This window comes from Sebastes umbrosus, chromosome 13, assembly GCF_015220745.1.
Source record: "Sebastes umbrosus isolate fSebUmb1 chromosome 13, fSebUmb1.pri, whole genome shotgun sequence".
NCBI classification, from domain to species: Eukaryota; Metazoa; Chordata; class Actinopteri; order Perciformes; family Sebastidae; genus Sebastes; species Sebastes umbrosus.
In genome coordinates, this window is record NC_051281.1 from 6,448,397 (window position 1) to 6,474,412 (window position 26,016).

Sequence of the window (26,016 nt, forward strand, 5' to 3'; positions counted from 1 at the left end):
ACATTTTTAAGCTTTTTTGTTTGACTTGCATATATCAGGTAGCAGCAAAGATTGTTGCACATAATGTGACCACCAGGGTTGGAAATTAACTGTTTTTTGTCCACATGCCGCTAAATCTAGCAGCCACTCGATAGACTACCGTCGTTTTGTTTTTTTGACTGGTGAGTGAAGCAAATCTAGCGGCCACTTGCATATTTTTCCACCATTTGGCTGGTGGCTGGTGCTAATTTCCAACCCCGGTGACCACCCAGGCAGCCAGTTCACGGGAAGGATACATTAGAAAAATTGGATTTATTTGATTTGGGTGCAATCTTTAACAGCAAATCTGTTTAATGGACATTGATATACAAATATATATATAATACTTAAATCACTTAAAAATGTGTTTTAAAGACGAGTTGATCATTGACAGGTGTGCTGTACAAGTGGCTGTTGAATAGACAAGTGGTTCTCAACCTTTTTTGTGTCATGTATCCCTAAATTGATATACATTAGGTCATTTGATAAGATTTTGTTTCAGGGACCTGTGGAGAAATTGAAACCTATGATCATAAATAGTCACTCTTGTGTGTCTTATTCACATTGGGCTCACTTCTATACTTAATTAAATGGTGAAAATGTACTATTTATTTTTCTTGGGACCCCCTGGAACTCCCTCAAGGACCACTGGGGGTCCCCCGACCCCTGGTTGAGAACCACTGGAATAGACGATGCTGAAGGGTCCATGAGCAAATCATGGGTACTTAAATGTTAAGTGCATTTCAGCCAGTATTCCCCCCCCCTGCAGGTTGTTGGCTGTCATCACTCCTGTTAATCCTGTCCATTTAGAGAAGTGGTTTTGATGTAATTGATGGGGACAAAATCTTCTTTGTAAAAATGTATCCAGAAGTTTATCTTATATAAGTCCAGTCTTCCAAAGCTGCAGTGTTATAAGTATGTGTTTTCACTGGGCAGTGTTTCCTGCAGTACAGAGATGTCTAATTTTAGAAGATCTCTGCTTGATTTGTCAGACACAAGAAATCTAGTTTCCATAATTGAGTTAGGATATTAGAGTAACCTGATTTTCTCTGAGCTGTTATTCCCGGAGAAATCATTTTGTAACTGGGTTTCTAATTGGCCTACACTCAAAATCAACAAACAATGGCAAACGGTGTCCTTTTCTGGGTTGGATTTATGGTTTAGAAAAACACTGAAATGTCTGCAATGACACAACACTTTTGTTTCTGTTCAGTATTTAGAAATGTTTTGTGGGTAAGCCACAATCAGACATTATTGTATGTATAGTATATACAGTATAAAAGCTTTTTGTTGACCCCACTGTGAGGTCTCTCTGAATCAGAGCGACAGTTCAGTTTATAGAATTACATTAAGCTATATGGTCGCTGTGAGTAACTTGGCTAAAAGCCTGGAAAGTAAATGGAAAAAAAGTAATGATAATATAATACAATCTGACAGAAGGTGCCACTGACTCCTTTCACTGTTTCATCCTCTACAGCGCCGCCCGATAAGCCGGCTTCTCTTTGGCTCGGTGTGTTAGTAATTATCTGATTATTTCTGCAGAGCGCTGCCAGGGGCTGCGTTGCATTTCCACACTTTATTGAGATAAGCCTGGACTCAGCGTGCAAGCGTAGCAGAATGGGCTCCAGCTCGGCTGGACGATGACCAGGAAGAGGAGCAGCAGCTCCTACAGACATCTCTTGCTGCAGGACGAGAGCTGCCACACAGCGCCGTGAGGAGGAGGCAACACTCAAGGTAAGATGCACAACACACAGATTACATGTGAACCTGTGAGGTTATTTTGTCCTCTTGATATCTGAACTATGAGAAGCATCTGTGCCAGAGTTATCCTGATGAAACAGTTGAATCTTCAGATGCACCATCATCTTTTTGAGTGTGTAAGCAGTTTTTCAAAGATCCTATTGATTGCAATCCACATCTTTAATTAGTGTGTTCATTCATCTCTTGCTGAGGCTGCTTTTGTAATTTTATTAACAGAAATTAGTTAATTATCTTTGGCTATCGACACTTATTGTAAATCCCATGACAATCAGTGTGCATGAGTGCTTTTAAAAAGAAAATCTACTCATGCTTTTTAGATAACAGTTGAGTGAAATGTGTTTTTTTTTTGCCTTATTTCTGGAATACATAAGTTTTCTGAAATATACAAACTGTAAGCGAGTGGAATTGCATCTGAAGTTAGTGAGATTTTCTTCTCCCCACCACAGACATTTCCAGTATCTTAGTTGTTACAAGAACAAGAGATTTAAAGCTTGAATAGGAGACTTGTAATTGTGTTTTGCAGGATAGTGTTAAGAAGGGAACCCGCGAGATGGTTAGGGTTAGGCTAGGTCATCGGGGCAGCGAGTCTCACAACAGTTTTTGCAAGTTTTTTGTAGATCTCAGATCAGATTACGCAATATGCAGGTTACCTTCTGGACACGACCGTTCTGCAGTGCATGTAGAAAGCTTAAAATTAAAGATAAAGGTTTCAGGGGTCTATTTATATACATTTGACTGAAATAACTCCTCAGTACATAGTTGCATTAATCCCATCTGCTTTACATCCACCTGCTGCTTCTCTTCCACTCAGGGTTTGTTTGTTTGTGTTGTCAGGAGGGATTATAAATGCACATTCTCAAGCACAACAAGATATTGATCGTACTTATAAACGAGGCCTCAGATCAGATCTTTAGACAAAATATCATGTTAGAAAAAAAAAGAATCTGAGTAAAACACGTTGAAGAAGTTTGTATTTTACATCATTACGTTAAACTTGTTTAGATTTTCAACATTTGTTTGTTGTTGCAGGAAGAGAGGAGATGCTGACTCAGCTGGTTTTGGGATGGACTGCCTTGCTCAGCGGCCTCCAGCCGGCTGTTGCCTCGGTCACAACCAGTGAGTACAAACATGAGACTTTGAGATCAAACTACAGCATCCCATCCAACCAGCGGTGGAATGTAACTAAGTACATTTACTCAAGTACAGGACATTTATTATGTCTGTCTGTCTGTCTGTCTGTGAAGGATTTCTGTCCAGCAGAGAGGGCAGCAGGTGGTCAGCGCCGAAATGTGAAGTCTTTTTCCCTCCTCCACCACCTCCTCCACCTGCGTTTCCTACTGTCAAACGGAAAGCATTGCTGATGGTGACGACACACACACACACACATCGCTGTATCAAGAGTGCATTCAAGTTCAGCTCAGTTAAATCCACTGTGTGTAGCATTCAGCAGCCTTAACTGCTTTTTTGGATACTGGCCAGAGTCTGAGCTTTTCAAATCCTCCACATGGGGGCATTTAAAATATGGTAACAACTGTTTTGCCTTTAACTCTTCAGGTTGACATAACAGATCACATCACAGGAGCAAAAGGGGAAAAGGTACGACACACCTCCGTTATGAATTCTGCTTCTTTTTGGGACCATAAAACAAAAAAATGTGTTATTTAATTAATTGTATGTGTAATGTAAAGTAGTAGTAGCACTGTAACAGTTTATCACAGAACAACTGTGTTTTTTATGAGCTCTATGCAGCACACTTTAATAGTGTTTATGTTTAAAGGGCTGCAGAGGACCCAGAGGACCCATGGTACCGTATAACACTCATAATCACACACACACATATACACACAAATGCGTTTAACCTCACCTTTCTGGATGTGTGAGCATGAAGCGTTTCTCTGCAACAAAATGAAAAGTCATGCTGTGTCAAACTGCTGTGTGTGTTTTAGGGCCGACCAGGTGTGACGGGTCCAGAGGCAGAACCTGGAACGCAAGGAGTCATGGGACAGCTAGGTCAAAAGGTCACAGAACGACCATCAACGTCCATCAAACCACCAGCTATCATACTCTAACATTCAGTGTTCTCGCATGTAAAAGACAACTTATGTGATAAAACCTTCTCTGTTAATAGAAAGTCCTGCAAACTTCAGGACAGAAAACTGAAACTGAACTTAGAATCTGAAAATTTTAAATCTGTCATCCAATCGGCGGCCCTTTTTCTAGTGTTGTAAAAAAATAGTGTTGAAGTCTTACCAAAGTGAGTTGTTAGTTGGCAGATTAAAGTGTTTTACAGGAGCTGGGACATTATTTTAGAATTTTTACATTGGAAAGCAGCACATTAATCTTGAATCACAGGTTTCCCAGAAGCTGCACTCTGGACTGTCGAAGCTGCAGTTCATATTCAGCCTCTGGCCCACAAAGACTTTTTACAATGTGCATCCATTACAGAAAATAAACAAACTAACTGCACAAATATAGAGCTACGAGGAAAATCTCCCCCTCTATTTGGATGATCACAGTTTGATCCAGTGGGTGCAGTATATTTCAAAAGTCATAAACTATCCGTGCCAAATCACATTTGAGTCCTCCACATTTACAGTTCTCTTTCACTACCGTTGTGATTAGTTTTATTATTATTATTATTGTATGTGGCAAAACAATGTGTATTTACATTAATTCATTCTAACATAACAAGACTTTACATGCTGTGATGTTTCTGTTTCCACAGGGAGAGAAGGGTGAGAGAGGCTGGAGGGGCCTGTATGGAGACATAGGAACTCCCGGGATGATAAAGGTACATCGTAGCTGTAGTTTTCCATGTAGTAAACCTCTTTAACCTCTTTAAGAACATGTAAAATCCAGTATTATGGAAGTTTACCAGTATTATTTACCATCTCATCTGCTGTTCAATTTAGAACTAATCTTTTGCACACATAAAAGTAGTAGGTAGTGGGAAAATGATAGAACTAATAATGCTTATGTGTTTATTCACAGGGCAGTAAGGGACGTAAGGGATTCAGGGTGAGTGACAGTAAAGCTTCTGTTTGTTTTATACACTTTGAACACTGCTGTCTTATGATTGCCACTTATTTCTCATCTTCTTTATTTATTTTTTATCTCTCCATCAGGGTGATAAAGGTGTGAGAGGAAACAGAGGACGTGGTGGGGAGACGGTGAGGGAAAACTTTTCTTTCATTTGCTGTTGCTAGAAATAGGACATAATTATAGGAATGAATGAAACAGTTTGAACCAGTCGATGTGTGCGTCTCTTCAGGGTGAGCATGGCGTCGCTGCAGCGTCAGGAGCGAAGGTAGATGACCGGCTGACATATTAAGCATTAAATCTAAAAATAAAAGTGAGTTATGAATGTAAGTAAAGCTGTAAGGCATGCTATTCTGTGCTGTGCTGTTCCAGGGCGACCCGGGCCAGTGGGGAGATGCAGGGTGGAGGGGTGAGCAAGGGACCAGAGGAAAGCCAGGAGGCAGAGGATCCCTGGTAGGTGGATGCATTATACAAATAGATATGTGTGTATATACAGTATATATATATATAAAGGGCTGACATGAACCAACTGCTTCTGGCAAAGGTTATAATAGTTTAGCTTTTATTTTATTTTAGTTTTGACTTTTTGATTTAGTTTAGTTTCAGTTTTTCAGAAAGGTTTAGTTTTAGTTTTTATATTTAGTTTTACAGTAGTTTTAGATGTTTTTGTTAGGGCCAGGTGTAATGTCTCATAAGTAGCTTCATACAAAATACATGGTTGGAGAACTGAGTAGGAACGGCCTTAATGTTTAATCTTCGCACTACTTTAGTGAAGCATCATAGCACCATCTCCTGGAAGGTCAAGTCTGTTCAGTTTCTGTGGTTCAACGTCACGAGAGGTGACGGAAATTCATGCTGTTTCCTTCTTTCGGTAGTGAGATATTAAAGCTGAGAAAAACTAAAACTGAAATGAATTTGTGTTCATTTATATTTCATCTGTATTAGTTTTTAACTCTGCAATATCGTTTCAGTTAAAGGATATAGTTTTTATTTAGTTTCAGTTTACTAAAAATATTTCTTCACTGCTTATTTTCGTTTTCGTTTCAGTTTTAGTCCACTGTAATAAACCTATTTCTAGCAGTAAACTCACAGTTTAATCAAAATGATCCTGCTAGTTTGTCATCTATAACTCTGCATCTCTAATACTGCAGTTTGATTATTACTGTAATTCAAGACTCGTTAAATGATGCATGTGCTACATTTTCAATGGTTAAAATGTTTGGATTATTATTATTGTTATTATAGTTATTATTATTTAACATTTTAATGTAGAGAACAAAGCTGGGTGTCAGAGGTTGGCATCTGATTGTTTGGTCAATCAATTATTCAATGAATAAAATAAATCATTGTGTGCAGGGGCTGAAAGGAACTCGTGGACTAACAGGACAGCGGGGTCATTCTGGTTCTGGAGGACTGTCTGGTCGGACTGGAGAGCCTGGACTACCCGGACAAGGTGCGTCACGGCAGGAAGGTTACAGATTAACCGCAAATATGACTCTGATTCCACATCATACAACAACCAGAACTCAAGACCCAGGTTTATGCAGTGGTGCTTGGGAACTTTACCCGCAATCAATTAAAACAAGATCTGAAATAAGGCCTTTGAACCGCCTAGTTTAACTTGACTTTTGCAGATTACTCCATGTATAAGGTGCACTGTAAGAGAATGACATCATCCTAGTTCACTTCTGATTAATGTTCTCTGTTAAAAGGAGAAACTCAGAGCAGCAGTTAAGTGAATATGTCGTCATACAGTACTGATGGTGTTGTACAGGTCAGCTGTGTTGTTAATGAGACCTCCTTGTGTCGTAGTGTACGTCCTACCAGGCCTGCAGGGAGCCTCAGGAGTCCGAGGTCCTTCAGCCACATGCAACTGTTCACAGATTCAAACCCCGAAACGACGGTTGGACAGAATCCAGACGGTCAGTGTCTCACACACACACACACACACACACACTGCTGAATGATCTTTAAACAGATTTTTATTTCCACTGATTATATTGTAGTGAATGTTGTGTTATAATCTCCCCTTTAAGCTTAATGTTCCCCTTTGTAAATAGCTGTTAGTTTTGGAGTCCGGGAGTGGCCATTGAGAGAATAAATGAATAAACTGAGGCCACCATTTATTAATTTGTGTGCATGAGATAAATGTATATACAGAGAGCAGACCAACCTTTCTCCCTAAAGCATGAAGTACAGTGCACCTGCTTCAAGTAGGCCTACATACACCCACCAGTAACAATATGCTGAAAGGTTATTATGGGATTTTTGCCCAATGATGCCACAAACATTCTGCCCACTGCAGGTTTAATTATTTAATTCGGTGCTTTACAAGAATGAAAAAAAAAAAGATTTTCATATGTTCATTGTGTAAAACAGGTTTCTTTCTGTCTCTCCAGATCTTCATCGCAGACGGAGAGAAACAGATGAGGAGGCTGCGGGGGGAGAACGTGATGGTGCTGAGGACAGACAGGAAAGCTCTGTACATCTACTCTGAATCTCAGTGGATCAACGTGCTGGTAAGTACTGCTATAAACACCAGGATGGAATCACCACAATACTGTTGTAAAGTTATATAAATAAATAAGTATCTCCCCATTAACTGGTTAACGAATCACACTAATGAACAAGTGGACAGGGTGAACGTTTAGTTGTCAGATCTCTTTATCCTCATGACCTATTCCTCTTTGTGTTTTCATGCTGCTTCCTGTCTGGACCAGGAGGACCCCAGACACTGACCCCACTCCATTCAACAGCAAGATCCTGAACCCCAACTCCTCCAGTGGAGCTGCTCCGACTGTGGTCGTACTGGAAGCCTCCAGATGTGAATGTGTGTAACTTAGTGAGTGCGATCTCACTGAATCTGCCCATGTTAAATAAAAGTTCTAAGATGTATTATTACTTATTGCAATTACATATTTCAGTGAGTCTTTAACTTCAGCATTTCCTCTTATATGATTTAAACATGCATGTGTATTGTTCCAGCTCATTATTACGTTTAAACAATCCTCATCCACAGTGTTCCTCTTTGATTACACACTTAAATTAACTGTATTTTTCCATTGTAATATTTTCCTCTTGTCAATAGTTTAATTTCATGAAACTAAAAAGCATTATTTATTTAATGTATTGCCCAGTATATGCTGCTGCTGCTGCAGTGATTCAGCTCCCAGAGAAAGATGAATAAAAATCAGATTGACTGTCTCTTACATTGATGTCTGAGTTTTGTGTTTTGTGTTATTTAGTCGCCATCTTTCTTTCAATATAATGTGTGTGAATGCAATAGAGAATCATTTTACATGTCTTTAAACAAAGTAAGTTAGTAAGTAAAGCTTTATTTATAATGCACCTTTTAAAACGCACTGTTACAAAGTGCTTCACACACACAAATAACACATTGACAACAACAATGAGAGAAACCAGAGAATAATTACAATATGTAATATATAAACATAAATACATATAATTATATATATATATATATAATTATATATAATTAAGTTTACTGAATACTGTACTTAAGTACAATTATGAGGTACTTGCTCTTTATTTAAGTATATCCAATTTATGCTACTTTATGCTTCTACTCCATACTATACTGTGACTTTTTTGACAAACTATTCTATGAATTTTACACCATAATATACTATGACTTCTTTAATTAGTTTTTTACATTCCATGTCTTTTTTTTACACACTATAATATGTCTTTTTTTTTATTTTTCTTGACATACAATACTCTGACTTTTTTATGACTTTTTTGACATACTATTCTATTACTTTTTTCATTCCATTTTTTTTTACAAACTATACGATGACTTTTTTAATTATTTTTTTGTTACAAACTATAGTATGACTTTTCTAATTACTTTTTTTTGTTACAACTATACTATGACTTTTTTTTACAAACTATATTATGACTTTTTTAATTACTTTTTTTATACAAACTATACTATGACTTTTTTTATAAACTATATGACTTTTTTAATTACTTTTTTTTTTACAAACTATACTTTTACTTTTTTAATTACTTTTTTTTACAAACCATGTCTTTCTAAACTATTTTTTTTACAAACTATATTATGACTTTTTTAATTACTTTGTTTTTTCTGCAAACTATACTTTGACTTTTTTAATGACTTTTTTTAACAAACTATATTATGACTTTTTTAATTACTTTTTCTAACAAACTACTATGACTTTTTTTCCCCCTACAAACTATACTATGACGTTTTTAATGATTTTTTTGTTTACAAACTATACTTTGACTTTTTTAATTACTTTTTTTTTACAAACTATACTAAGACTTTTTTAATTATTTATTTTTTACAAACTACACTATTACTATACTTAACTATACTTAATGTCTTTTTTAAAACATACTATAGGACTACTTTGTTTATTTTATGACATCCTATACTGTTGGAGCCATGTCCCAGGTGACCAGTGAGTGGTGCTGTGGGCAGCCAGTCCAGAGAGACTAATCTGTAGAGTGATTTCAGTCAGGTGTGGCCATGGCCATGTGGCACAGTGAGTGGGGTCCATGTTTTTGGACTGTGATTCAGGGTCGACATACTGTACTATGACTTTTCAAAAAAATTGCAACGTACAATACTATGACTTTTTTTAATTATTTTTTCAACATACTAAACTATGACTTTTTTTTTATTTTTTCAACATATTATACAATGACTTAATTTTTCGACATACTATAGGCTACTATGACTTTTTTTTTATTTTTTCAACATATTATACAATGACCTTTTTTTAACATGCCAAACTGACTTTTTTTTTTTTTTCAACATACTATACAATGACTTAATTTTTCCACATACTATACTATGACTATTATGTCATGAAATTTTTCGAAAACTTTCATCAGAAGTCATAGTACAGTATGTCTACAAATGTCACCAAAAAACGTTGTAGTATAGCATGTTGAAACATTTTATTAAAAAAAAGTCATAGTATAGCATGTTGAAAAATTTCATGAAAAAAAGTCGTATAGTATGTTGATATATTTAATGGAAAGAAGTCATAGTATAGTATGTTGAGAAATTTAATGAAAAAAAGTCATATTACAGCATGTCGAAAAATTTTATTAAAAAAAGTCATGGTATAGTATGTAAAAAATTTTAAGAAAAAACGTCATAGTTTAGAACGTCAAAAATGTTATTAAAAAAAGTCATAGTATAGCATGTCGAAAAATTTCATGAAAAAAAGTCATTGTACAGTATGTCAACATTTTATCAGAAAAGTCATAGTATAGTATGTCAAATTTCATTAGAAAAGTCATAGTATGGCATGTCAATGAATCTCATGAAAAAAGTCATAGTATAGTATGTCAAAAGTTTTTATAAAGTCATATTATAGCGAAAAAAAAAGAGCCGCATGTGGCTCCGGAGCCTCAGGTTGCTGACCCCTGTACTATACTATGACTTTTTTTCAAAAAACATTTCGACATACTATACTGACTTTTTTTTTCATAACGTTTTTCGATATACTGTACAATGATTTTTTTTTTTGGTGAAATTTGACCACATAGTATATTATGACTTTTTTCATGAAATTTTTCGACATACTATACTATGAGGTTTTTTCCTGCTGGTCCCACCCCAAAGTTCCTGTTCGGCTCATAAATTATCTTTGTTTTATTTTCGGTGCCTCACACAAGTCTTTGAATGATACAATAAGATAGAACGACACAATAAGTCTGACTGACCTTTGTAACATGTAACCCTCTGCTTCATATGGCGCCTTCAAGGTTCCACACTTTCATCCATCCATTTTCTCCCGCTTATCCGGGGCCGGGTCGCGGGGGCAGCATGCTTAGCAGGGAATTCCAGACGTCCCTATTCCCAGCAACGTTTTCCAGCTCTTCCTGGGGGACCCCGAGGCGTTAAGGCTGAGCCCAGCAAACCTATGAAGGAAACTCATTTCGGCCGCTTGTGTCCGCGATCTCATTCTTTCGGTCACTACCCGTGACCATCGGTTAGGGTTGGAACGTAGATGGACTGGTCAATCGAGAGCTTTTCCTTTCAGCTCAGCTCCCTCTTCACCACGACGTTCCGGTACGGCGCACGCATAACTGCAGACGCCGCACCGAACCGCCTGTCCATCTCCCGCTCCATTTTAACCTCACTCGTGAACAAGACCCCGAGATACTTGACCTCCGCACTTTTCAATGCCCAAATTTCCAGGCCTGGAACGATCAAATTAGACCTGTGTAAAAACTCTAGAAGCTGCACTTCGGTTTGACTCATTTCTCATTTATTTTAAATGCAACAGCAGGTTTGACACCAATAGCAGCCATAAGCTCTGCTGGGTGTCCTTGAGCAAGACATTTCAAGACATTGATCAGTTTTAAACTGTATGTTGTTCTTGGGTTTGTCACTGAAATACACCATGATGTAGGCCAAGTGATAATTTTCCTGCAGGGCAGTGGGCATAGGAAGTACTACTCTCGGGCGAATTCTCCCCTCCAACAATATCACAAAACAGATTTGATGTTAAAATTAATTGAAATAGTTTTTTAACCATAATAATTATACATTCAAATACTTCAAAAACAAACGATTGCACATTAAAAATCAAAACTGGAGTAGTAATATCAAATATTTGGCATCTGTGCTGTTGCACTGGTGGTGACATGTCATGCAAATAATTTTAATCTACTGCAGCGGAGATAAAAAAAAAAAAAACAGGAAGGTAAAAACAGACCTAAGTTCAGCTGCACATAAAATCTAAAAAACCTATGACCAGAAATTGTATTTAGAAAGCCTTAATCAGCTGATCTGGACACAGTTTTTTTCTTTAAAATGAAAGTTTCTGTAACAGTAGGAGTGTAGAAGGATCCTTGGATGGAGCAGCAGACTAGCTAACTATTTAACTGACTGGGTTATTCAACTGGATATCTAATCTGATGTAGCTGCCCCAATGAAACATACTATTGTGACTATTTGCTGACTAACAGACGACATTTTTTTCAAACATGTTGCTAAAACAGGGATCCTACCTGTCTGACATTATGTACTGACTCACTAGATAGCTAATCCCCAAAGTGATTCAGGGTGTATCCATAATGCATCTTTCTCTAAGTGGTGCCACTGCTTTTAGGGTGCTTACAGCTGCCTCCTGACACAAAAGCGCTCTTCCTTTTCTTCGTTTAAGTGTTTGGAACTTCTGAGCACTTAAGGTTAATGTCAGTAAGGTCAGAAAGTAGTTTCCTCCCATATGTTAAATCATTTGTCCTAACCATAGTCCAAAACCCTAAATAAAACCAGTAAATATTAATATTTAAGATGCTGCAACCAGTGCATTCTTGACATTTTTTTGCTATAAACGTAACTTAAATATTTATAAAAACTTGTTGCAGATTAATCATGATTTCAACATTAAAACATCAACTTAAAATCTAGTTGAAATTTGGCTAAAACATTTAAAGAGGCTTCTTGTTTGTCACTTGTTAAAATACCTAGCACAGTAGAGGAGGCTGGTGCTTAAAATTACAACAAACAGTGTTATTGTTCACAACTGCAGAAACAGAGGCTAAACACGGACATTATCCCAAAGTTAGAATTAAAGAATCAGAACCGGGATATGGGAGCTCATGAAGGTTAGGACTGTAAAGAACTTGATAGGAGACTCCTGTAATTGCCTGAGGCCTCTAGGCATGGTCTTTGCTGCCCACAATATCTTTTTTGATATTACTACTACTACTACTTCCTCCCAGGCTTCCTACTATTTTGTCCAAATTCAGATTTTCTGGCTGCAGTATTTGACAAAGATGGCAGTGTGTGAATCGTAAACCTAAACTCCAGGCCTCAAAATGTCAGAAAGCTAATGGTTGACATCACAGAAGTTACAGTCGAGGGTGCGCGAGGGTATGATGTTACCACACACCTGTGAGCAGTTTGAGCATTTAGTTTTTTCAGGCACTTGTTCCCAGGGCATCCCTTGGGCTTCTCTGATCATTTAAGATGCTTTAAGTGGACACAGAATAACTAACTGGAAAAGTGACTGACCAGTCGTTAAGATGACAAACAACAAGTGATTGATTTATTAACTAGCAAATTGACCTTCTTTCAGACATTGTAACCCATTAAGCTGCGTGGTTTAATAGCTATCAAAGACTTACCTAACGGACTGACTGCAAAGCTGACTGATGAAGAATAGAGTCTGTTTAATCAGGTCTGTCATCAAAATGTGTCCGAGTTGGTTTGATGTTGCTGACTGACTGACTTGCTAAAGCTGAGCTCAGATTAAAGGAGGCTCTGGTTGAGTGTCTGCGGGACAGTCCTGATAATCCAAAACTGATTGATATTAACAAATTTAAATCTGGATGAATTATTAAGACGGCAGAGATCAGGGGTCTAAATGTGCAAGTGATGTCCTGATGGCTTCCAAGACATCTACCTTTACAAAGGGAAGGGAAGATGTGAGATCAACTGATGTAATAACCTACTTTGATGCAATGTGATTTCAAAACGCCTGTAATCTGAGCACAGCCTTACTACTACTGATTCTCTAGCTGATTTACAAGTATTTGTTCAATCAGTGTGCATTTAAGTATGAAGTCTTACAGAGAGGCGAAGTCCGGCCCCTTCCGGTAGACCATGAACGGTAGTCAACGCCGAGATACAAATATATTTTTTTATCCTGTTTGAATTGCGCCACGAATCACACGTTTGTCTATTTAAAACATCATTTTTCAACTCAAGAAAGTCACAGTTTGTTGTAAAACTGTTGGAAGTTTAAGTCTGTGAAAATATGTAATTAAGACTACAGACCCAAAAGATGTGTAAGTGACGTCTCTCTCTCTGAAGCTACGATGTCTGTGTGTTTCATACTGGGATGTACTTGCACCAGCAACGGGTCTGATTGTTCTTTCTCTTCCTGGCAGATAAATAGACCAGGAGTCGCTGGATAAAACACATCAGGTAACATTTCATCTGTGCGTTGAACATAGCTAAGTTAGCTAGTGTTGTTGATGTTTATTGTGTTAGACGAGAGATGTAGTTCACTGAGCAGTTTTACACCAAACTAAATGATACTACGACAAACTGCGACTTTTTTGATATGCAAAGTTGGGTTTTAAATTGACAAACATCATATGTGTGATTCATGGCGCAATTCAAACAGGATAAAAAAATTATTTGTATCTCGCCATTGACTACCGTACACATTTTTTCAAAAATAAGGTCCCACCGGAAGGACCTCGCCTCTCTATATCCTGTGGGAGTCACCAACCAATCAGCCATGAATCTCTAGATTTAAAGAACTATGATCCGATGAAATGATCCAAATATAAACTCAGTGGAACCAGATTGGTAATTCAGATATTTTGAGAATACAGACCCATGTCCAGTCAAACTCATTCTTTTTTTTTTAACACTTCTTACAAACTTAAAATAATTATAATAATAATATCTTTCCAGTATTAAATAATCTTATATAAAAACACACACAAAAAGTTTGAAATAAATGGCAATGCTCCCCCAACCCCCACCCCCCCTAGTTCACGACATACATTTCTGTACACATCATCCCACTTTCGCATCTCTTTTTCCTTCCATTGATCCCTTCATCGGTAACGTTACTTCCATTGCCACGGCTCCATGCAGTACCAGTTATTGTGCAGCAAATTGTCTCTGTTGCTGTTGTCGTTCAAGTCTTGTCTTTTGTATATTTCAATGCAAAGCTGCACAGACATTGTGAAAAAAGCTTGATAGGTGATTCTTCTGGCTTGCTTGTATACAGATATATATATACATATATATATTTTTACTCATGTCATCGGGTTAAACATGTATCGGTAATGATAGTAATAATGAGGATAATAGGAACAATCATAATCTGAGATTAAGAGTAGGAAAGACGGCTTGCTACTTGCTCGGAATCCAAGGGGTGGATGGTTTAGGATGAGGAGAGACGGACAAGTCAAGACAGACATTGATTTTTTCTTCTCTGCATGAGACCTAAATAGTCAGTTTTTTAGGCTCCACCTAGTGTCCCTACCAGTCACTGGTCAGTTTGGTGCTTTGGTCCCGTTTTGGAGGAGCGGGAGGTGGGCCTCGCCGCAGCGTTGCATAGCCTGAGATGTTGGCATGTTTGGTGGAGTGGGAGTGCGTGTGGTGGCGAGACAAAGTTTGGGAGTGTCCTCGCATACCCTGCTGCTGCTGCAGGAGGAGCTCAGGGGGAGGAGGCGGTAGGAGCGCCATGTCGTCCATGGTGCCCACGGGCTCCATCTTAGAGGAGGACATGAGGTGGGAGGACGTGAGTGAGCCATGGCGAGACACCGACTTCCTCTTAAGGGTACGGTTGAGGTCTTCCAGGAAGTGGGGCTTTAGTGCCAGGGAGCTCGGTCCAGGTGATTTTGGGGAGGTGGGGGGGATGGGAGATGGAGAAGAGGAATATAAGGACAGGGAGGGAGGTGGGGTCTGAGACAGAGGAGGCGGCGAGAGGGGCATTGTATTGTCATACTGGGTCGTGTTGCTGGTCCGCCGGTTCAGCGTTGGGGGAAGGACTGCCCCCTTTTTCAGTGAACCTTGTTTCCATGACGACGACGACAAGGAGGAGGGTGCTGACTGTTGAGGTGGCTGCATCTGAGGCTGCGGGTTCACCACGGCGACCTTCGGGGGGTGATGGAACTCTGACGGGTGGGGAGGAGGAGGGAAAAGCTCAAAGTCACTGGGGGGAGGCGGGAAGTAGTCGGGTGATGAGTCGATGTGAGCAGGCTGGGAGGGGGGAGGTGGGGGAAGAGGGGATGGGAACTCAGTGGGCTGATGGTGCTGGCCTGTTTGCAGCCCCTGGAGTGCCAGCGGGAGGTTCGCCAAGTTCAGCTTCCCCGGCTTAGGAAGCGGAGCAGGAAGCGCGGAGGAATCTTTTGAAGGAGACCCAGTCGCTGACGAGGAGCTGGATGAGGTTCCCGTTTGAGGAGTTTGGCCAAATTTGTTGACCAGGCTCTCCACCTTCTTTGGCCTCTCATCCTGGGTCTCGGCTGATGAGCCACACCGGATGGAGGAGGCTCTCTGTGGGGCTGGTGGAGGCCCCCGCTTGTTGGATCCTGTGGACGAGGTGGAAGGCGACTTCTTTATGGGGGAGCCCGTCTTGGAAGAGGATGAAGAAGGAGGAAAATCTCCCAGGGAGCTATCAGGAGGAGGTGGGGGGAACTCTGGGGACTGTGGAGCCACAACGCCTCCTGGCTGCCACTTTGGTTTGGCCTTTACCGCTGGAGGAGACTGAGGAGCACTGAACTTAGATCCTTCCATGGAGTTGGAGGCGGGCAGAGAGGAAGGGGCAGAGTTTCCTGGGAACTGATTGACAATCTGTTTGACCAAAGAGGAGGTAGCGGCCGCGATGGAGACGGCAGAAGAGGAAGAGGAGGGAGAGAGGCTGAGGTTTTTGGAGGAGAGGCTGTGCTGCTTTGGCAGAGTGGGAGGTGGCTGATTTGGGGAATGTCCTGTTGAGAAACTCTGCTGCTTTTTGACTGGCCCGTGGCTGCCAAAGGGCTGTGTTGGTGACACGGGAGAGAGGGCAATCGGGAGGGAAGAAGGACCCGAGGGTTTGCGAGCAGTTTGAGGGGGAAAACCACCAGTGAAGGTTTTGGGAGGCGCCGGAGGGGGCGCATTGGGGGACGTAGGCCGGAGAATTTGCAGGGATGTTGGAGGAGAAAGCTCAGCCACAGGTGGAGGAGGAGGAGAATTATCCTCACACATATCCTCACACGTGAAGTCGTACACCATGTGAGGAAACTTGTGAGACAGGAACTGCTGGAGGCCACTGTTGGAGAGGTGAGAGGAGTCGAGAATGGGGTCTGGAAGGGGAGGCAGAGGTAACCCATTGGCCTCCAGGCTCTCCGGTGGAGGAGGCGGGAGATAGGAGGGCTCCTGCACATCCTCCTCCAGCGGGGGTGGCGGTGGGAGAGCACAGGGGCTTGATGGACCAAATTTCAGCGCGGCCATGGCTGAGCCAGGGGCAGGCGTCGTGGGTGGAGGAGGAGGGGGAGGAGATGGCGGTAGTGGAGGGGAGGTGCTGTAAGCAGCTGGGAGGGTATTGTAGTTGGATTTGGTAGACTGGATTGGAAGGGAAAGTGGGGCGGCTCCTGCCTGCTGTGTCCTGGACTGGTTCTGGCCCTGCAGACGAGCCAGCGTGCTGTACTTTATGTATGAGGGGGTAGTTGATTGCTGATGGGTCACAGTTGCGATGGGGGGAGGAGGCGGCGGAGGCGGAGAGGGCGGTGACGGAGAGGAATCCTCAGATTGGACGAGGTCGTCGGTGTAGCTGGTCCGAGCGGATGAGGTCAGGGGCTGGGGGGAGAGGATCTGGACGGGGATGGGCCTACTGATAGGGTCAATCCTCATCATCTGGAGAGAGAAATGGAGAGGAGGGGGCATAGCGGGAGGGAAATGAGGTGAAGATACAAGAGATGGGGGGTGTTGAGAGGGAGGCAGAGAAACACATTTTACAACATGTAACACACAACTCTACCATTGTCATGTTTCTGAAACCAAACAATCCAAGACAAGATGCAACTAATCAAACAGCAAACCAGTGCAGTCTGAGAACACACAGCTATTGAAACTCCAAGCACATCGGATAAGGTCAATTATAGTCAGAACACAAAACCTTCTCACCCATCTGCTGTCTTACAATAATCACCCTGTGGATGGACTTTATATTTATTAGAGCTTTGTTTTTTTTTCATCCTCAGCCACGAGGAAACTGAAGGAGATACTGTGGATCGACTAAGGTCAGTCAATCTATCATTTTCTTAACTGAACGCTTAATTGATTTAAATGTTGTCAAACATATTCTGAACTGATCCTAAACTCGGGGGGGCTGTTTCTGTTATTAGCTTAGCTGCAAGGTTGAGGATGGTTTTAAACCTGTGTTGTCTGGAACAAAATCACTTGGGCTGTATTCGAAACCACATACTATACTAGTAGTACGTACTGATTTGGCCAAAACGTAACTGATGGAAACTAAATTTCCATCATAAAATTAATGGGAACCTGGTTATCTGCCTTTTTGGACTTGGGGTAGCGACCTACATGAAACCTGCCTTGGCGGAGGTCTGCGCTCTCCGAGTGCACTTCTAGTTAAAGTAGTGCGATAAGACAGATGCAAACTGGTTCACAGACGGGTCACTTCAAAGCATCAACACAAACATCTTAGTGTTTTAAAGGCTGCAGTCAAACTGTTAACATGCCTGTTACATCACTTCCTGTCTAACCTCCACTCCCTCCTCCTCCTGCACAAAGAGGAACTGGAATACGACCCTTCACCTTTGACCACTGGCAGGGAAGCAGAGGGGGAATATGGGAATGTAGTCCACAAATAAACAGGACAATGACAGGACAGGAGTGTGTTTGTGTGTTTGTGTGCGTTCACACCTCTCCTTGCGTTCCTCTCCTCCAGGCGTCGGAGAAGATGGAGCTGACGACACTCTGGGAGCGGGTGTGGCCTGATGATGTCATCTCTGATACGCCACTGTCCGATTGGCTGGAGTGGTTGGACTGGGACTCTGGGGTGTGGACACATGCAAAAGTAAGTTTTGTTGAACTTTTTTATGGTAATTTTATCTTATTTAATAATGAATATTAAAGCTGCAGTCAGTAAGTCTGAGAAAATATGACAAAAAGTAGTTTTTACAAAACTGTCACTATATCCTGACATTAATGCAATATATTAATTTGCGTTAACGTGTTATTATCGCCTTAACTTTGATAGCCCTAATAATAATATTGTATAACCTGTAAAAAATATCTAACATTTGGCTGTTGAACTTGATAATGATGTCAACCAAATCACACAGACATACATACCTGGAAGGCTGGAGGAGCTGGATCCCGACTTGATGGAGGAAGAAGAGAGGGATGACCAATCGTAGGCCGCCTCCGTTCTCCGCATTGCCTCCTGGAAGTTGATGTACAGCTGCTTCCCGTACTGATAGACCGACAGATAGACAGACAACAGGTATTGACAGATATGCAACTACAACAAACACATTAACTGCATTGAAGGAAGCAGTTCAATTTGATGTACTGCATGTTCATCACATTAAACATAGTGCAGCATGGAGACTGTTACAGTATAAATAACACGGTTTCGTTTTACAGGGTGGCTGTGGCTCAGGAGTTGGAGTGAGTCGTCCACTAATCGGAAGATCAGTGGTTCGATCCCCGGCTCCTCCAGTCCGTATGTTGAAGTGTGGACAATACTGAACCCCAAATTGTTCCCGAAGGCTGTGCCATCGATGTGTGAGTGTGTGTGAATGATTAGATTACAATCTGTCATCAATGTATGATGTCATATGTTGTAAAGTGCTTTAAGTGGTATAAACACTAAAAAAGCGCTATATAAATTACCTCTCCATTTACCATATTAGCATATGATACGGGCAGCATCATTTTATGTTTTACGACAGGAAAAGTTTTTACCTTGGCGATTCGAATACTGTTGATCCATTGTTGGAGGGTTCTGATATCATCGCAGCAGAGGTACTTGATGTACTGAGACTTCTTCTGGATCTGAGGGTGCTACAAGAAGAGGGTAAGAAAGTGAACCACCGTCGTAGGACTGAAATCCCAAGGTTAAACCTGAAGCTACCTACCAAAATCCTGCTTCGTAGTACGGGCCTCTGCCCTACATGATACTTTGTTTACTATTAGTGTTATTACTACTACTTTTGGGATTCCTACTAGTACTATTACTACACCTCCTCTTAATGTTGCTGCAACAAACACTCCATTGTATGTATTGTCTAAAATTAAAATCAAACCACTGCAGTATAAATACATTAAACAAAAATACTATTGTTCCATTTATTGTTATAGTATCCGTCTTTTCTTTGAAATAGGTGTCGTTACTCTGTCGCACCACTAGGTGGTGTTGGGAGACTACAGTGCTGTGTATGTATTTGTGTGTGAATGTACCTTCAGCACCATGCAGTAGTCAGTAGGAGCCTTGTACTTGCTCTTGTAGTCCTGGCCGTGGTAGACATTAACGTGGTCCAACTGGAGAAAACACACCAGGTCTCTGGATGCCTACACAAACACACAATTTCAAGTAGATTTTCAGTTTTAAAATAAAAAAATTATTACTGTTAAACAAAATACTGTAGTTTTCTCCTTATTGCCTTCTCAGCTTCTTGTCATTACACACACCTTGGCCTTTCCCTTGGGAACATAGTAGATGCCAGAAGCCCTCAGCAGAAAGTAGCGTTTCTTCCACGACTTCTTCCCGTCCTCTTTCAGCCACAACGGTCCCTCCATCTCGGGGACGGACACGGAGCTGCCGCCGAAACACTCCTGACACACAGAAACACACACACACACACTTGTCATTGCATGTTTCAGTGTACAGTGTTAAACTAAAGAATGTATCAGTGTTCACAGCAGGTGAACATGATAGTGATATGTAATGCATGGCCAAATATTGTATGTAAGGATGTTACTTAAAGGGAAACTTATTATTGTGTCTAACCAAGTCCTGCTCAAGGAGAAGTCTCGTTCTGAAATCTTATGAGATGTGAATTGTTGCAGGAAGACAACAGTGGAAGCATGAGTGGCGAGAGGAGTGCCGGGAGGAGTTTGATGTGTTGGAGTACAGAAAGCGTAGCCTAATGTCATCTAAAATATTTTCAATGTCATGGCTGAATATTTAGCTGATCTCGACAATGTGGATGAGGCCTAACCCTCTTGTAAGATTTCAGAAGGCGACTTCTCTTTGAGCGAGACTTGGTTGGACACAATAACAAACAGACCGGATCAAGCAAAAGGTAAAGAAGATCGTAATATTTCTCTGTAGGGTCCTTTCCATAATGTTGTCAGACACTTATAATAACAATCTGAACCCGTCAGTGGAAAAACAAGCAATTTTAATGGATGTACATTGACTGTGAGGAATTGCCCGATAGGATGGTCTGCAGCGTTCTCGCTCACTACTGGACATATTTCAACAATGTTTTTCCCCATTATCCACTTAGACACAAAAACATGGAAAAAAAGGGTCCAGGTTGAACTAGAATAACCGCCTTGTGGATGTATGCCTCCGCCAACCAGTCAAGTTTCAGTTTACATCCATATCTGTCCAAAATGTCATCTCTTCATCATTCTATCCTGTTAGACATTACTGTGAAATTGTCATAATTAGCATATGAATTCTCGAGTTATGGCTAAACACTATTATGTGAGGTCACAGTGACCTTTGACCACCAAAATCTAATCGGTTGATTTTTGAGTCCAAGTGGATGTTTGTGCCAAATTTGAAGAAATTCCCTGCAGATGTTCCTGAGATATGGTGTTCACGAGAATGGTATGTACGTACATATGGACAACCCGAAAACGAATGCCTCTGGCCATTGCTGCCAGCGCGGAGGCATAAGAATACCGAAACATAATTAAATGGGCACTCCAGTATCGCTATAATTGGTGTGCTAGCTCAATGTGAAAGTATCAGATTGTTACTGAAATGGTGGGTGCATGCTTCGGACCTCCATTTCTCGAATATCAACACTGGCTGCCATTCTGAAGACTGTGAGGTGGAAGCTGTCCAGAGGATTTCTGGGTGAAGATGCATTTGAGGAAGCAGCTGTGTGCAAGAGGAGAAAACAAACTAACCTCTAACAGAGCCTCTTTGTTTCTTTCAGTCATCTCACACGTCTCCTTCCGCCCCAACAAATAGTTCTGCAGTATAGATAGATAGACAGACCACTGGTTAGCAATATTAAAAAACATCTGCATTATTTGATTAAACAGTTGCCGTTTGTTAACCCCCCCTACGTGTTTATGTGTGTGTGCATGGATCTCACCTGGGGGTTTTTGAACAGAGCATACTTCTCGACACGTTCAATGAACATCAGGCGGTTCTGGCTGTCTCTGGTCCAGTTCAACAGGTTCTCCACCAGGTTCTCATGATCCTCGAAGATCCGCTCTACACACAGTGAATGACATATTTTAGTTAATTTCGGTAAAAGCAATACGAATCAGAAAATACAGCATGTTATTTTCACTTTGGATATAGACATTGCTGTCATTCATCGGCCTTGTTGTGTTCACAAGGGGGTCTAAACCCTGTTTATTTTTAATCCTAACAAGAATAAAATGGAGAAAACTCAATATACTGTAAAATATAAAGATGTTGGCATAAAACACAGACTTATACAAATATATACAAATATGAGTTTTTGGCCTTTTAAAGTTTTGGATTTAAGAACATTTCCCTGATCTTTTATTGTGCATGGACCTCTCTAAATTTGAAATTTCATTAGAAGAAATTAGCAGATGTGGCCAGTATACTTCTAACTATAATGACTACTTTAATGACAACCGCAATTTCTAATAAAAACCGCAAAGTTCCTGAACACATAAACATGGAAGTCTCCTGGATGATATTACTGGGTTATGTTGTGGCCGTCAGTGAGAGATGTTTCATTTTTTCCCCAGAAAAATTCAGTTTTTCCTCTCAGTTTGATGAGATGTCTGGCAATAAATACAACAGTACCCATGCATGCCATTAGCAGTTGCTATGGAGACTCCAGACACAGCAACAGAAACGAAGCACCGCAGTTGGTGAATTCATCAAAAATCCTAAATTCCTTCAAAGTTTATCCTCTAACTTCTGAAGAATATGAAGCTAGTCAGATGTGTCTTACTGCAGTGCTTTGTGTTGACTCTCACTGTTCTTGTGGTACAGTTTTTTTTATTTTTTGTGATTTTAAACAATTTGTTTGGGAATGTGAAAACTGTAAAATTTAGACTGTTACTGCAGGAACCTTCCCCACTGATCATAACCGTGCTCTCCTCACTGCTCTACAGAGGAAACATGGCTAGTGGCAATCTGCTGCCCTCTTTTGAACGCTGTGTTTCGCACCCCAGCTGCTACTCAGATGTTTTCCTCTGAGGATTGAAATGGACAAAACCATGTCAGCTGTGACCCACATTGAATGTGTGCACAACTGTGTCGACCTCACTAACAAAAAGTACCTTTTTTATTTGGGGCCAGATGTGTAATCAGTACCCGTTTTAGTATAACGTAGTTTCACTGTGACAGAACTCATTCTGAAATATACACCTTGATGCACCTCAGCATTTATACATGTTTACTACCAATCCAAAGTAGCATATCATTTTTAACAGATTTCGTAGCATAGCTTTACAGCATCACTTGCTTTATATAGTAATTATTATGTCCAACTACTATAATACTGTAGTCAAGATTTTGGAAGTGTGATAGTAATTACAGATGCATCACATTATATGATCTTGGACTTTTTAATCCTTCAGCAAGTTGTTAAACAATTACTCAATTAATTGGTTAGTCAAAAAAATTATTTGATTGATTGTTGATGACTGATTATGTTGATTATGTTTGTTAGTTTGCAGCTGACAATGTGAATGTTCTTGTTTATGTGACCTAGTTGGTTGGTTTCGCATACCAACAACAATTTGTGTTGTGTCTTTCATAGTTTGAATGCCCCAAAAGACAGTATCTTGTGCAAAATCAATGCATTAAGTGATAATATAATAAGTAATAATCTTGCGCTTCAAAGCAGATGAGCAGCACTAAGTAGAAATATCGATAAGATTGTTAATTTGAGTGCCTTATAAAAATGTTTTGTGAATGTCATTGATCAATGTGTTGCTCTATACTATATACTACTATTATAACAGCAAATACTGCTGCTTCTACTTCTACTATGACAACTACTACTACTACTACTACTACTACTACTACTACTACTACTACTACTACTACTAATGTCAATATTTCTTCTTATAATCATGATTATTATGTGCCACTCTGTTATTTCCTGCAGGGAAGCAGTGAGAGGTCAGAGGTTATGATCTGACAGGAAGTCAGTGTCTTGCCTAAGGGCTCTCAGCAGGGTGCTGGTGGTGCGGGTGGTGCGGGTGGTGCTGGTGTGTATGTTTGTATGTGTCAAAGGGTTATTCCCTTAATGAACACAAGGGCCAATTCAAATCTTCCTAAGGTCAAATCCTAACCCTCAGACCAGTTTTTTTTTTTTGGCGGAGTAGATTTGTGTAAATAAGGAAAGGTTTAGGTTTGACTAAACATGATAGAACAAGCTACACTTCACCTTCTCTCTCTCTTTCATAACGACGCTGACTGGCTGTTAAGCAGAAGCCCTGAAGATGTAGGTTAGATCACACGCATCATTGCACCAGACCTACATAAAGACTGTGTGTGTGTGTGTGTGTGTGTGTTTTTTTGTGTGTGTGTGATTGTCAAAGAGTGTTAAGTGGAGTTGAAGCTCGTAGTACAGTGTGTGCTGACAAACACACATCTTGTGTGTGTGTGCTCACAGCTGACATATCTGTGCTGTCTAATAGTCACTGCTGGGCTCAATGTTACTGACAAATATACGCAATAATGGCCCTCCCTCGACACACAGGCACACCTGGAGATCTGGAATAGGTTGTGCCAGTAATCAACTTAATCAGGTTGCACCACTCAAGGTTTTACTGTCTTACTGTGGCTGGTAAATCCGTTAGAAATTACTTAATCTGTTACTTTAAAACATCTTTAGCAATGTCAAAACCTAAAGCAATCAACACTGAAGTCACAGCATACAGCCATAAAGCTAGCTAATCCAATTACACCATATAAGAGACATTAATTATTCATTTGATCAGCTGAAATATGCCATCTATTTTTCATCAACCTCTACTCACTCTGGGCCAGTGATATGACGATCTATGCATTACTAGTTCGTGAGTTGTAAAACGAAACCAGCAATAACTGTGTATGAGCATTTCAGTAGTTTAAAGGACGAAGCAGCATGCGTGTATGTGTGTGTGTGTGTGTGTCTGCTCACCCATCTGCAGCTCGTTGATGGATTCCACCAGTGACCAGTCTGGACTGTAACCACAGTGAGATTTCTCCAGTAAACTGTCCAAAACCTGAAGAACAGGAGACACTGTGAGCATAACACTGCACTGACAGCACTACTGCTGTTAATGATGATAGTACTACTGCTAATGATGCTAGTACTACTACAGTCAATGATGCTAGTACTACTAATGTCTATGAAAATGCTACTACTGTTAATGGCACTACTATTTCGAATGACAGATACACATGGTGACTACGGACTAATGATATTACTACTACTACTACTACTAATACTACTATCATGACAGTTAATGACACTACTACTAGTGACTACTGACTGATGGTATTACTAATGTTACTAGTTACTAATTACTAATGTTATTTGAATTACTTATACTGTAACAGCTACTGCCCTGCCCTTCAAACCTAACTGCTTCAGCTACATTACTGTTACTGCCTCTAGTGTACAAGTGAGTCTAGCGAGTCGTACCTGTCTGACTGTCTGTCTCTCGTCCACCATCATAGTCTTTGAGCTCTCGTCTGACAAATGAACGCGAATCACCAACTACGAAGAGAGAAAAGAAAGAGAGATTATTATTTACATCTTTGTTATGTTAAATTCTTTATTGTTGTTGTTAAATTCATTGTTTTTTTATGCATAGTCTCTTACAATAACACAGTTTTGCAGTTGACAAAACAATTACAATTTTGTTTTCTCATCAAATTAAATAGAGCTACTTTGTGGCTTAAAAGCATCACATCTAATGGAGCTTAGAGATTGCAATATTTAACTACATTAATTTGACTTATTCAGAAAGAAACCAACTTTTGCTTGTGCAGTAAGGAAGTAATAGTACATTTGAGATGTCCCAGTACAGCAAAGTACTTCACACACACGCATGCACGCACGCACACATAGCATGAAGCTACGTATTTGTTTCTATGGTTAAATGTGGGTTAAAAGACCCAATTAAATGTCACCATTGAAATTAAAAGGTATGTCTGCATGTTGGTTTGTTAACTTTGAGTGTCTAATTGTTCATTATAAACATTACTGATGTATACAAACCTTTTGAAAACATCATAACTTTGATTTATTTGTAGTCTAAAATGTATTAAATAAAAATAAATGATGTGTAAATTGCCCATAAATGATGTGTAAATTGTTTTTTTGTGCATATACGTTGTTTATACATCTGGCCTCTAATATTTTAGCACCTACCAGTCAATCAAATTAAAGTATATGTCATGCCCATAGTATTAATGAGGTTTTTATAAGCTTATCTTTTGACCATCTTATCGTTCACTGTCCTTTAAATGATATTGCTTTGTGTGTGTGTTT

At 40.1% G+C, this 26,016-nt stretch overlaps 2 protein-coding genes across 6 annotated transcripts in view; one reads left to right on the forward strand and one right to left on the reverse strand.

The window, feature by feature from the left end:
* The first annotated feature begins 2 nt into the window (after positions 1-2).
* Positions 3-8,012, forward strand: LOC119500218 (acetylcholinesterase collagenic tail peptide-like). Its single transcript, XM_037789843.1, has 15 exons — positions 3-1,752; positions 2,809-2,895; positions 3,024-3,142; positions 3,334-3,375; positions 3,557-3,583; positions 3,726-3,797; positions 4,505-4,570; positions 4,771-4,797; positions 4,905-4,949; positions 5,051-5,086; positions 5,191-5,271; positions 6,175-6,271; positions 6,631-6,740; positions 7,218-7,337; positions 7,539-8,012. Exons 2-15 carry the CDS (start codon positions 2,820-2,822, stop codon positions 7,554-7,556), a joined length of 936 nt encoding a protein of 311 aa, XP_037645771.1. The 5' UTR covers positions 3-1,752; positions 2,809-2,819; the 3' UTR covers positions 7,557-8,012.
* A 5,839-nt stretch (positions 8,013-13,851) lies between these two features.
* The window catches only part of LOC119500226 (ras-associated and pleckstrin homology domains-containing protein 1-like), a 68,694-nt gene continuing 56,529 nt past the window's right edge, over positions 13,852-26,016 (reverse strand). For 3 of the 5 annotated variants that reach the window (XM_037789858.1, XM_037789857.1, XM_037789854.1), the window contains 10 exons: positions 25,165-25,239; positions 24,658-24,742; positions 21,631-21,752; positions 21,440-21,505; positions 19,985-20,128; positions 19,754-19,864; positions 19,259-19,357; positions 18,644-18,764; positions 18,212-18,342; positions 13,852-17,182 (listed from right to left, as the gene is read on the reverse strand). In XM_037789858.1, the coding sequence (XP_037645786.1) occupies positions 14,831-17,182; positions 18,212-18,342; positions 18,644-18,764; positions 19,259-19,357; positions 19,754-19,864; positions 19,985-20,128; positions 21,440-21,505; positions 21,631-21,752; positions 24,658-24,742; positions 25,165-25,239 (3,306 nt within the window). In that variant the 3' untranslated portion in view covers positions 13,852-14,830. The remainder of the gene's footprint in view (positions 17,183-18,211; positions 18,343-18,643; positions 18,765-19,258; positions 19,358-19,753; positions 19,865-19,984; positions 20,129-21,439; positions 21,506-21,630; positions 21,753-24,657; positions 24,743-25,164; positions 25,240-26,016) is intronic. The other 2 variants (XM_037789856.1, XM_037789855.1) reach the window with 1 other exon arrangement.